This window comes from Ursus americanus, chromosome 19 (genome assembly GCF_024610735.1).
Source record: "Ursus americanus isolate L20-20 chromosome 19, mUrsAme1.1.p, whole genome shotgun sequence".
Lineage (NCBI taxonomy): Eukaryota > Metazoa > Chordata > Mammalia > Carnivora > Ursidae > Ursus > Ursus americanus.
Window position 1 is genome coordinate 53390929 of NC_142145.1, and position 13576 is coordinate 53404504.

The 13576-nt window shown below is 35.8% G+C and overlaps 1 protein-coding gene across 3 annotated transcripts in view; it reads right to left on the reverse strand.

Annotated features, from left to right (window-relative positions):
• L3MBTL4 (L3MBTL histone methyl-lysine binding protein 4) overlaps positions 1-13576 on the reverse strand; it is a 416563-nt gene that overhangs the window by 179780 nt on the left and 223207 nt on the right. For all 3 annotated transcript variants that reach the window (XM_087869962.1, XM_087869961.1, XM_045781801.2), the window contains exon 13: positions 3903-4017. In XM_087869962.1, the coding sequence (XP_087726088.1) occupies positions 3903-4017 (115 nt within the window). The remainder of the gene's footprint in view (positions 1-3902; positions 4018-13576) is intronic.

Sequence of the window (13576 nt, forward strand, 5' to 3'; positions counted from 1 at the left end):
AAATATATTACATACAAATGGAAATGAAAAGAAAGCAGAGGTAGCAATTCCCTTGTCATACATCAGAGATAATTGGCTTTAAAATAAAGATTATGACAAGAGGCAAAAAACACTTTATATAATAATAAAGAGTTCAAACCAATGAAAGGATATAAACAATTATAAATATGTATGCACTCAACATAGAGTCGCCTTAATATATATAAAGCAAATGCTAACAGACATAAAGGAAGAAATTGACGGTAATGCAATAATAGTAGGAAACTTTAACACCTACTTACATAACACCCTACTTACACCAATGGATAGATCATCCAGATAGAAAATCAATCTGGAAACAGTGGCTTTGAACAACACATTAGGCCAGATAGACCTAATAGATACATTCAGAACATTCCATCCAAAACCAGAAGAATATACAATCCTTTTAAGTGCAGATGGAACACTGTCTAAAATAGATCACATGTTAGGTCACAAAACAAGTCTCAATAAATGTAAGAAGACTAAAATCAGAAGAAGCATTTTTTCTGAACACTAGAAATCAATTACAAGGGGGTAAAAAACTGTACATTTAGACTTAAATATAAGACCTGAGATCGTAAAAATCCTAGAAAACAAAGGCAGTAACCTCTTAAACATGGCTCTTAGCAATATATTTTTTGGATTTGTATCCTCAGGTAAGGGCAACCAAAACAAAAATAAACAAATGAGATTGTACCTAACTGAAAAACTTTTGTGTGGGGAAGGAAACCATCAGCAAAATGAAAAGACAACCTACTGAATGGGAGAACATATATACAAATAGTATACCCAATAAGGGGTTAATATCCAACATATATAAAGAACTCAGACAACCAACACCAAAAACCCCAAACAACCCAATTAAAAAATGGGTGGAGAACCTCAATAGACATTTTCCCAAAGAAAACATACAGATGACCAACAGACACATGAAAAGATGTTTAGCATCACTAGTCATCAGGGAAATGCAAATCAAAACCTCAAGGAGATGTCACCTTACACTAATCAGAATGGCTAGTATCAGAAATACAAGAAATAGCAAGAGTTGGCAAGGGTGTAGCGAAAAGAGACCCCTCCTGCACTGTTGGTGGTAATGTACATTAGTGCAGCCACTATGGAGAAAGTACGGAGGCTCCTCAAAAAACTAAAAATAGAACTGCCATACTAGCCAGCATTTCCACTTCTGGGTATTTATCTGAAGAAAACAAAAACACTAATTCAAAAGTGATATGCACCCTTATGTTTTTAACAGCATTATTTACAGTAGCCAAATTACAGAAGCAACCCAAGTGTCCATCAATAGATGAATAAATACAGAAGAGGTGGCGTGTGTGTGTGTGTGTGTGTGTGTGTGTGTGTGTGTGTATAGTGGAATATTGCTCAGCCATAAAAAGAATGAAAACTTCCCATTTGTAACAACAGGGATGGACCTGGAACATATTAAGCTGAGTTAAATAACTCAGAGAAAGACAAATACCATAGAATATCACTTATATATGGAATCTAAACAAACAAAACAAAACAGAAACAGACTCATAAATATAGAGAACAAACGGGTGGTTGCTGAGGGGGAGGGAATTGGGGGAATGGGTGAAATAAGTAAAGGTGATTAAGAGGTACATATTCCCAGTTACAAAACATGTCACAGGGATGCAAAGTACAGCATAGGGTATACAGTCAATAATATTGTAATAACTTTGCAAAGTGACAGATGGTAACTAGGCTTATGATCATCATTCCGTAGTGTATATAAATGTCAAATCACTATGTCGTATACCTGAAACCAATATAATGTTGTATGTCAACTATAACTCAATAATAAATAAATATAAATGAATAAATGAATAGAAAGGAAGGAAGAAAAGAAGAAAGGACAGAAGAAAGAAATTAAAATATTTGGAAAACTCTAGTCATACTAATTTTAGCATAATTTCAAGTTTTGTAATCCTTGATAATTCACATAATTTCATGTAAAAATGAAAATTTATAGAATATTATATAATTTCCTGATAGCCAACACTAAATCAGTACATACTACCAGCTGGGCAGTTTCTGAAGTATTGTATGTGCATTTACTCATTTAATCATTACAGATTTTTGAGATAGACACACTAATATTATTTCCATTTTCTACATAAGGAAATGGGCACAGACAGTCACACTGCTAAGTAAGCAGTAAAACTGATATTCAAATGCAAGTATTCTGACTCCAGATTCCACACTTTTAACAAGCAGGCTACACTGCCTCTAGAGCTTGAATTTTGAGATCTGTCTTAGGCTTATCAGGAGGATTTGTGCAACTCACTAACTAGCAGACTGCATAACTATGATGAGAGACCAAATGCAATGGCACTGGGAGGGAGCAGGCAGGGGTCAGAGATAGATTTTGGAGAAATTAAGTAAGAGAATCAGTAAGACTTGGTCACTGATTGTATGTGTGGGGTGAGGAAGGGATAAGAAAGGAGCAAAGTCCAGAATGACTCCGCTTAAGAAGTAGGAACTTTGAAAGCAAGTAGGAACTACAGTAGAAAGGCAAATTTTTTGGCTTGGGATGAAGTTCAGCTTGATCCACAGACTCTGGGATGTTTGGGAGACATTCAGTTCAAGAAGCTGGTTAGGCAGCTTCACAAAGGTGCAGGCAATGGCTGAGACGGAATGAAGAGAGCTGTCCCTGTCCTGAAATGCTGACCTGTCTCCACCTCCACTGCTACCATTCCTACTTGGGAATGTTACTGTGACGAGGATGGATATGTGCATGTCAGTGGGGAGAGGGAGGCAGTTAACATAAAATGAGAAACATCTCTCTGACATATTGGACTGTGAAATCAGGGAGAGTAAAAAGTGGAATCAGGAAAAAACCATAAAGCACAAAGACTAACACTATCCCTCCGACACAGGACTGACCACGGTCTCTGGTTTTACATTCTGTATATACAGACACCATGCTTACTAATGCATTCTATGTTACACTAGGACCTGTACCTTACTGATTTTTGTTTTTTTTTCTGAGGCACATAGCACAACGTAAAAATGTCTGTTGAGTTATTAAGTCAGGACCTCTTCTCACTTCGGTAAGAAGTCAAGGATTTACTTCAAGGATGTAGTTAGTCCTCTTAGAGCTGAGCTTTAAGCATCATGGGGCTGGCTCAATGGAAGACAACCTCATTACCAGAATAATGTGCTAGCTTCATCCCAAGAAGCCAAGGGGAGAGCAAGACGCCAGTGAGGGAACAAAACAAACAAAAGAATGCAGTGCCTGCACATGTGTCTGGAACCAGTTATTAGTCATGTCAGCCTAATCTGATCGAAGAAATCCTTCAGACAAAAGAATAAGATATTTTGGTTCAAGGCTTATTAAAATTTAGAGTGGTTAATTTCCTCCTTAACTTTAAGTAGCTAGAAAGGGAGAAAAAAACAAAGATACCAACATAACAGAGGACTTTTTTTTCTACTAAAGTTTTTTAACTGCTGAAATTTAGAATATTTGTTTCTTCTAAAACTTTTTGAAATCTAATCTATAAAACAAAATTAACTAAGATGGAATGTTAAAAAAAATGCACTTTGGCAAAAATCAATGACACAAATTAGATGGGTTTAGACCGGGTTAAGTTTTCCAAACTAAAATGTAGAAAATAAAGATTCTTCTGGACAACACTATCAAAATAAATCTTTAATGATTATTATAAATTTTCTTTTACATAAAACATGCCCTTTGAGGCTTAACTGAATAATTAGATTCCAATGTAGCTGTAGCACTGATTAATCAATTCACCTATCTAATATTTAGCTTTAAAATACTTACAAAGACATGAAAAAATAGCATTCAGGTAGGAATTCAGGCTGAGTATTTAAAAACCAAAAACAAAGAGCAAAATACTCACGATATGGGATTTCCAGTGGATGCCCTGTTATATCACACCATCCAATCGGGTGAATGTCAGGGCTGTCTGCATCCATCCAGTAGTCATATTTGTGGTCCCAGCCATCGAAATGAACCTGTTGAATTATTAGTATTTAGTAATTAGTATTTCACTATGTCTATATCAAAATATTAGAAAACAGACCTCTGAAATCGAGCCCGAAATTATAATAATCATACAGTACAGCTGAAACAATATTTAAAATGTGCCATCAAAGAGCCTTCAAATCTAACCACCAAAGGCTGTTGTACCAATTTTTCTACGAAATGAAAGTTGGTAAATAAAAAAAAAAAAAACCTGTCAGAGATTGATTAGAATTTGAAGGGATAATACCAATCCATTTTCCCAACTATGCAATACTGCAATGCTGGTGGGAGGACACTTCCTCTCCTGGTTGCCACTGCAAAAATCATGTCAGTCTGATCAACAAGAGTCACCAGTTTGACATCAGTACAAGCCTTATACTATTGGGAAATGCATGGATTTTAGAGAGAGTGAAAGAAAGCAATAAATCTCAAAATCTTGACAAACAAGGAGAGATGGAGCCACTGGAACAATGGAGGCAAAGGAGCGGACAAAATATGCTGAAGTAGTTGGATTAATAGCTATCTTGATAGCTGTAAAGGATGGTGTAAGCTTTCAGGAAACCTGAGGAAGAGATATGGCTCAGGTCCAGCAATCCAGCAAATGGTTATCACATTTTGCATTTTACCTACAAAACACACATACACACAACTCACATACATGCACACAAGTCCAAGAATAATTAAATAAAACTCTACTTCTGAAACAAAAATCACATACTTATTCCTGAAACTTACCAAATTCTATATTCTATAAGTTTCACATCAGGATGAAAGAATCAAATTATTTGTGCAGGCAAAAAAAAATAAGAATGATAATATTTCATAACTCTACTTACTCTCTTACATATTTTCTATTCTTATCAATTAAATGAAGAATCCCTTTTTCAATGTTAAAAAACCCCACAATTTTTTGAAAATCATAATTTGAATAAAAAGAGCAAATTTGCATGCATTATAATAAACCAACTGAAATGTAAGTCTGTTATGTAGGACATAGGACCAAAAAAAAAAAAAAAGGTAAAATTGTGCGTAGTAAATCCCAAATAGAGTCCAACACTTCTTCTCAAGATCCATCTTTCTAAACACGTGGTTCTCCAAGTTCAGTTCCCACACCATCAGCATCAGCATCACCTGGACACATGTTAGAAATACGGATCGTTGGGCCCCCACTCAACCCACTGAATCAGTCTCTCTGAAAGACAGGAACTAACAATCTGTGCGTCAACCAGTCCTCCAGATGCATCTAATATACACTGAAGTGTGAGAACCAATAATCTTAGGAATAACATCCAAAAGCATATTAAAGCCTATTTCTACCAGATGTAGGCTTCTGCCCGAGACAGATTGACCTTCCCCAGCAGTAACTATAAAGCTGGACAGAACATAGGAAGTGACTGTTTTAGACACTGGCCAACAGGCAGCACAGATATGGAATCCCTAAGTACACCTAGAGGCGCCCTGACTGTCAGCCTGTGGACAATTTCCCGAGAGCAGCACAGGGAGGAGAAACATCAACAAAGCATTCGCGCTGCGCGGAGGAGACACGCATTCAGTTTAGCGCTGGTGAAGCACCTGGAAATTGGAGGACAAACACTCGACAGAACGGAGATACAGGGAAGGGGACCCCAGAAATCTCGGGGGGGGATTTGTTTGGTTTTGTCTTGCTTGCAAGACCTTGGTCAAGGGCTGCACTGTACACGCGCAAGGTGAGACAGGGTGAAGGGAAGCAGAGACCAGCTGATACGGAGCTGCAAGTAAAATGAAGAGAGCAGAGGTCACACTCTCCGGGAGAGTGGAGAGACCAGAGTGCCGAGATCGTAAAAATACCTTGAGAATTTGGGACACCAAAAATGCCATATTTCTAGAATAAGAGCCATGTCCTAGAGCATTCCAGACCAGCCCAAAAAAAGACTAAAATCAGACCTCAACGAGTTTAAGAATAGTCATCAGTATTAACTGCCTGACAGAACAAACTCTACCCTTTTGAAAGGAAGACAGGTACTTCCAAATCCAAACACTGCCTCATTCATAATGTCCAACATAAAATAAAAATGTATTTGACATGTAAATAAGCAGGTGAATGTGAGCCTTACTCACTTTTTTATAAAGAGACCCTGACATGCCACAGATGTAATTATTAGACAAGAACTTTTTAAGTAGCTATTAAAATTTGTTTAAGGACTTAAAGGAAAAAATGGTCTTGGTGAGGGAATAGATAGGGAATCTCAGCAGGGAAATGGAAACTGTAAGATGTAAACAAATGGAAATTCTAGAACTAAAAAGCAAAATATCTGAAATAAAAAGTTTCTGAATAACAAATTTAATAACAAATTACACATGGCAGAAAATGGGTAAGTGACCATGAAAACAGGTACATAGAAATGATTAATCTAAAGCACACACGATAAAAAATTTCAAAAATAAACAGAGCCTCGGATACTTGTAAGATAGAATCAATTGGTCTAACAGACATGTATTTAGAGTCCAGAAGGAGAGGAGAGACAATGAAGTGGGAATAATGGTCAAATCAGATAAATACTGAAGAAATAACATCAACAAAATCTCCTTATTTTGGTTAAAAAAAGCCAATTTACAAGCTTAAGAAAAACAGCAAAACAAAGCATAATAAATACAAAGGAAATCGGGATGCCTGAATGGCTCAGTTGGTTAAGCGGCCAACTCTTGATTTTGGCTCAGGTCATGATCTCAGGATCCTAGAATCAAGCTCCACATTGGGCTCTGCACTCAGCAGGAAGTCTGCTTTTGGATTCCCTCTCTCCCTCTCCCTCTACCCCTCCTCTCTCTCTGTCTTTCTCTCAAATAAATAAATCTAAATAAATAAACACAAACCACTAAAAATGAAAGACAAAAGAAAAAATTTTGAAAGCAGCCAAAGTACAACATATTACATACAGGGAACATGACAGGAATGTTAGCCAACTTCTCATCAGAAACAGAAAAGGCAAGAAGACAATGAAATGACATCTTTAAAGCAATGAGGGAAAAAACCGTCAACCTGAGATTTTATATCTTACAAAAAAATATCCTTCAAAAAGGAGTAAAATTAATTTTCAGATAAACAAAAACTGAGAAAAAATTCACCTATAGATTTGAACTGCAAGAAATATTATAGAAAGCATTTCAAACAAAAGGTAAGTATTTATCAGATGGAATAACAGCAATTTTGAAAAAAAATGAACAAATTTAGAAGACCTACTCTATCTGATTTCTACAATTAATATAAAGCCACAGTTATGAAGACGATGTTCTTTTGGCTTAAGGATAGGCAAATACATTATTGGAACAGAAAAGATTATATCAATTGACCCACATATAGTCAATTGCTTTTCAACAGATATGATGAGGCCACTCAATGGGGAAAGAGCAGTATTTTCACAAATGATACTGGGCCAAGTGGATATATAGATGTGAAAAAATCCAAACCAGATGATTTCTACCTCACCTCCCACATACAAACTAATTTGAAATGGACCGTAGACCTAAACAAAAAGCTAAAACAATCAAACTCAAGAACAAAACCTAAGATAAAATCTTCATGACACTGGGATATTCAAGGATTTCTTAATGCAAAAGCAGCACTACCCATAAAAGAATAAATTGATAAATTCAAATTTCATCATAATAAAAAAAATCTGTTCTTCAAAATCATCATTAATAAAAAGGAAAAACAAGCCAAGGACATTTGTAATGCATTTATCTGACAAAAGACTTGACAACCCAATAAATAATGGGCAAAAGACTTGACATGCTCTATGGAAAAAAAGGTTCATGAATGGTCAATAAGTAAATTAAAAAAATCTCAACTTCACTATTCATCAAAGAGAGCAAAATGAGACATACTACACACCCACTCATATGACTTAAATTAAATGACTGACAACATCAATTACTGGTGAGACTGTGGAGCTCCCAGAACAGTTATACAATGTCAGTGGGGCTGGAAAATTGTACAATCACTTTAGAAAATGTTTTGCTACTTTATTATAGATTTAAGATGTTCCTACTCTCTGACTCCTGGCAATTACACCCAAAAGATGAAAACACAAAGCCATGTAAACAAATGTTCCTTGCAATTTCATTCAAAATGCCAAAAGCTGAAAACAACCCACATGCCCAACAACAGATGAATATCTATTCACAAGCAAGTGTAGTATCGGCATAGGATGAATAGTCACCAACAGAAAGGGACAGACTGTTTATACATGTGCAAACATGCATCAATCAAAAAGACATCATATAAAGAAAGAAGGCAGACACAAAAGAATGCATACTGCATTGTTCCATTTATATGAAGTTTGAGAACAGGCACAGAAATCAGATCCATGTTTGTTTGGGAGAGGGTGGAGAGCAGAAGTGACCCCAAAGGAACACAAAGGAACCTTCTGTGGTATTGGATAGGTGTCAAATCTTGATTGGGGTGGTGGTTATACAGGATGTACATTTCTCAAAAGTCATCAAAAATCCATACATAAAATCTGTAACCTTTTATCATTTGTAAATTATAGTTCAATTAAGTTAACTTATTTAAAATATTTCTACATTGCAGCTGCTATCAAATGGGGCTATTCTGATATTTTACTATATTTATATGTTGTGATGTTTCAGCACTCTGGACACAGCCAAACTGCGTAATACTGTCAGTACCAGACAACTAAATATTTAGTTGTGAAAGGCAAAAATGGTACTCCTTTCAAGAATGATGCCTGGTCTTCTGGATTTACCAATAGAAAGTTTATGTAAGCATGTAAAATGGAGTGAATTTTAGTATTTCATCCCACTTTCAATGTCCTTCTCTTTTCAGTTTGCAGTGCAACTGTTTATGTTTCAGAAGCAAGGAAACCACAAACAAGACAGGTCAAATCTTGCTCCAAGGAATCACATCTCTCTATTTCTATTGTATAGGGACTTGGGAATCCTACTGTGGAATTCAGGTCTAAAACTGAAGAACTAAAATGACAGTATCTTTTAAAATTTTTTGAAAGCAGATACAATGTTTTTATGTACTTTGTTCCATTTTTCCCCTTATGTTCATTAAGAAATATTAAATTACCCTTTCCAATGCTGTATGTAATTACTTATAATGAAGCCATGGAATTAAAAAGAGCCCTTCCTTATCCAATGATGCAATGCTCCACTCCCCCACAAGGGCCATCTAAACTTGGAATATAAAACCAAAATCTGACCCATATACATCTTTATGAAAGATATTTTCATATCTGTGGATCTTCAGATCTCTGGAGTTGAAAATCCAATTTTAAGAATTCTAACCAGATGGTCAAGTTAATAAAGGAGATTGGCATTTTAAGAATATTTACAGAGTCCTTTCATAAGGGAAAGAATTATTTTGAAAACCAAATCATCTCCATTTCATGCATTTATGATTTTTATATATTTGGGTTTGTATAAAGCTGAGTAAACATATGGACACTTCTCCCTCAGGTTTTGATAAACTGGAAAACAAAGGTCGGCTAATTGAATCAAAGAGTCTCAAGTTGGTAAAGGTCAGATAATTGAATCAAATAGTCTCAATGATTGGTAAAATAACTTAGACATTAAAAAATTAGATCAGCATATTAAAAAAACAAGACTGCATGCCTTAGTGTAAATCCAAAGCTCTCAATCGTCTGGACTGACACAGTTTTTCTTGCTTTGCCTTAGCGTTACTGTCCCTCGGCCCTCCAGCCTTACCACTATGCCTCAGCCATCTTTGACATTGCCATGACTATCGCACCATGACTTACACACTGTCAGACCTCAAAAAGCCATCAGTGGAATGAGAGGCATGGCAGTAATCATCACTCCTCACTGTTCCTTAGGGCAGCTGGAAAATAAACAGTTTTATCTAGGAACACTGAAGCTAAATTTAATGCTCAATCACAACAATTTTATTACCCTAAGTGATATTATTATGCTTGTTTGCTTCTCCTATATGGCTTTTTAAATTTGTAATTTCCACTTTAATGGTCTTATTGGATATATGTATTTTATTGTCAGAGGCCTCAAATCTACTTTAAAGGCCTATGGTGAAAAAAATTATAAGCATGTAGATGATGTTAATTTATTCAGAAAGAGACTCCACTGTACCTAAACTCTTCTAGCTTTAACTGAATACATTTTCAGTTAACTAGACTTAACCTTACATTTCATTCTAGAAAGAAAAACTGAGTTTTCATATATTATTCCTGATATCTATTACTCATAGCTCTTGGTGCTAAGAAGACTATAGTAAATCTCACTTCCTGTGATGCAGACCTCTGTTGTTGGATGGTGTGGGGGATGCAGAATTAGTACTGAGACCAGACAGATGTTCTGCCGTAGGACAAGCATGCTCACATCACACCTTCACAGAAATACCACCATCATCTAAGGGCAAGAGCGCTGATATGGCAGGTGACTCACTTTGATTCTATCCTTACATATTCCGGACACAGCTGTAAAATACATACATTATCACTTAATGTCTAAAATATATTGTTTTCATAGATTCTGGAAAGGAACCTTTGAAGAGGTTTGCCAATATCCCACCACTAGTAAACGGCAAAACCAGACTTGAGCTGAGAACAGTTTATTGAGAGAACCATACAAGAATACAAATTGTGAGGATATGTGGGACTACTATACTTAAGAATCTATTGTAGCAGAGTTAAATTACATTTTTTTAAAGTATAAAAAGGAATTTGCATAATGACAACAAAATACCATGGAATAACACAGGGCTGCGGTCCAGAACTACCTATACTTCTGCACATTCATCATTAATTCTACACTGAGCCAATCTGCTCACGGGTCTATCCAGGCAAGAACAGAGGGGACAGGAACATGAAGAAAAGGAATTGTAATAGATAAGTGTAAGACTCTTAAAATTATTCTCACACATTACTATCTCCATTTTACATCAGAAGCTGATGAGATACATAGGGATCAGGAAATGTGCCCAGCATTTCCAAATCATTGACTGTGATGTGAAACACCCCCCCAGGCCATGAGCCTGAATCGCTCTTCAGTAGTGTTGGAACTGGCAGCCCCTACATCCGTTCCTTTCCAGAGCTTCCACACCCACTCTTGGTAAATCACCTCAATTCCCTTTCCCTGCTAACCTCTCCCTAAACCCATCTGCTCTTTCAGAAATACAATTGCTTCCTTCTTCCTTTTAGTTCATTCCTATAGTAAGTATTACAAAGAAAGACATGTAATCATTAAATTGAAAAATTAACAGCTTCACAATAGCTATTCTAAAATACATTTCATTTTTTAAGGACACAACCCAAATTCAGCATATTTCTTGGATACTGGTTTTCAAAATTTAGTAAGCAAAATACCAACTATCTCCTGCCCTACCAGAACTCTAATTCAGGGGGTGGGGGATGTCAGGAATGATGCCTAGAAATTGTATTTTTTTAACCACACATCCTAGATTATCTGCACAAGGTGGTTTTTGGATAAAACTTTTAAAAATGCTTCCTTAGGGTATCCCCATGGCAACGGTTGTTAATCAACTGAACTTCCCATTAAACTCATAGTTACATCCAAGGCAATGAAGAATAACTTATTTTTTAAAACAGTCACAAATCATTTTAATTCTGTAAAACAACCAGCCCAAGAGGGATCTGGTTGAAGGCCTAATGCAGAGGACATTCAACTGTGATAAATATGTCTACATAAGTTTCCATTTCTCTATTTCTATGGTTACTGTTATAACAAATATAATTCGTTTTTCCCATAAAATATATTTTCCCCATAAGATTCCCACAAGAAATAAAAATGCCCAATTTCCAATAGAATCCCTGGGGCTTTAATTCTTGTTGAGAAATCTAAATATTTCATCAGAGTTAGGCATAATAATGGCCACATTCAGGGCTCCACAGCCCCGTGTCTGTGGTTAATATCTTGGGAAGAAAAACCTCCTTCATAAGCAGTGTGAGGACACAGTCTCAAAAATCAGTTTATGGTGATAACTAACATAAATACCTTTATAAGCTCTGTCGTAAGATTTAAAATGTGTTAATCACTGAAATGACATATGCTACCATCCATGGTGAATATAAAAGCCATTTTCTTTCTGGTTATTCACCAGGCTGTGCTCCCCTCCTCTTCTGTTCGGGACACTGGTCCTCACAGCGGACACTGTTTCAACATGCACTCTCTGTTTGTCCTGACATTCCAAATTTCCCCTTTGGATCTGGTATCAAATCATCTATGTTTTTCTACTAAATCACAAATTATTCATACTCATTATTTACAAACCACCAACACAAAAAGGACTTCAGCTGCTTACATTAACAGAAGGTAGTATTTCTAAATACGAACAGTAGGACATAAGGCATGTGAAAAAGAAGAGCTGGTTATATTTTGAGGGACCACATAATTTATTGCCCAAATGGGATATTTTAAAGTGTTAGAGGGAGCACTATTGAGGACACAATTACAACAGGCATAATCCCAGACTATCCCAGGTAAGCCAAAACACAGAATTACCCTTGGTAGTCTAAGGATTATTGCTATAAATAAATAATCCCTCCCCTAAAAAAACAATGGCAAAGGGAAAATATTACACAATTCTGCTTATAATATGAAAAAAAACACACCAGTTAGTCTAAAGTCCTCAAATTTTCACTGAATGGAATTCACTGTACAGACATTTATATACGGAACATTGAATAACACAATGGACAATATGATATAAGGCATAAATAATAATTTTGCAACTACAGCATATCTACGTGGGTGGTATCAGCAAAAACACAAATTTTCAGCAGTACTTATGAACTGAATGTATCATGAGCACTATTTCTAAATTTCTGATGCCATGGGTAGGTTACATATTTTTTTCTATCAATTCTTATAATTTATTAATACAACATCAATTTTACTAGTAGAAAGTTCTAAATTACTTGCATAAAGGAGAGTTTTTATCATGAATGGATGTTGGTTTTTGTCAAATGCTTTTTTTGCATGTATTGACATGATTATGTGATTTTTTTTAGCCTGTTGATATGATGGATTAATTTTTGAATATTGAACCAGTCTTGCCTATCATGCATAAACCCTAATTGGTCATGGCATATAATTCATTTTATATGTTTCTGGATTCGATGTGCTAATATTTTGTTGAGGATATTTGCATCCATGTTCATGGCAGATAGTGGTCTATAGTTTCCTTTTCTAGTAATATTTTAGTGTGGCTTTGGATTCAGGGTTAATGCTGGCTCACAGAATGAGTTAGAAATTATTTCCTCTCCTTCTATCCTCTAAAAAATATTATAGAGAATTGGTATAATTTCTTCCCCAAATGTTTGATAGAATTCACCAGTTAAACCATCTGGGCCTGGTGCTTTCTCTTTGGGGAGATTATTAATTTTTGATTCAATTTGCTGAACAGACAGAGGCCTATTCAGATTGTCTATGTCTCTGTGTGTACATTTTGGCAGACTATGTCTTTTAAATAATAGGTCCACTTCATCTAGATTATCAAATTTATGGACAGAGTTGCTTACGGTATTCCTTTATTACCCTTTCCAACATCCATGG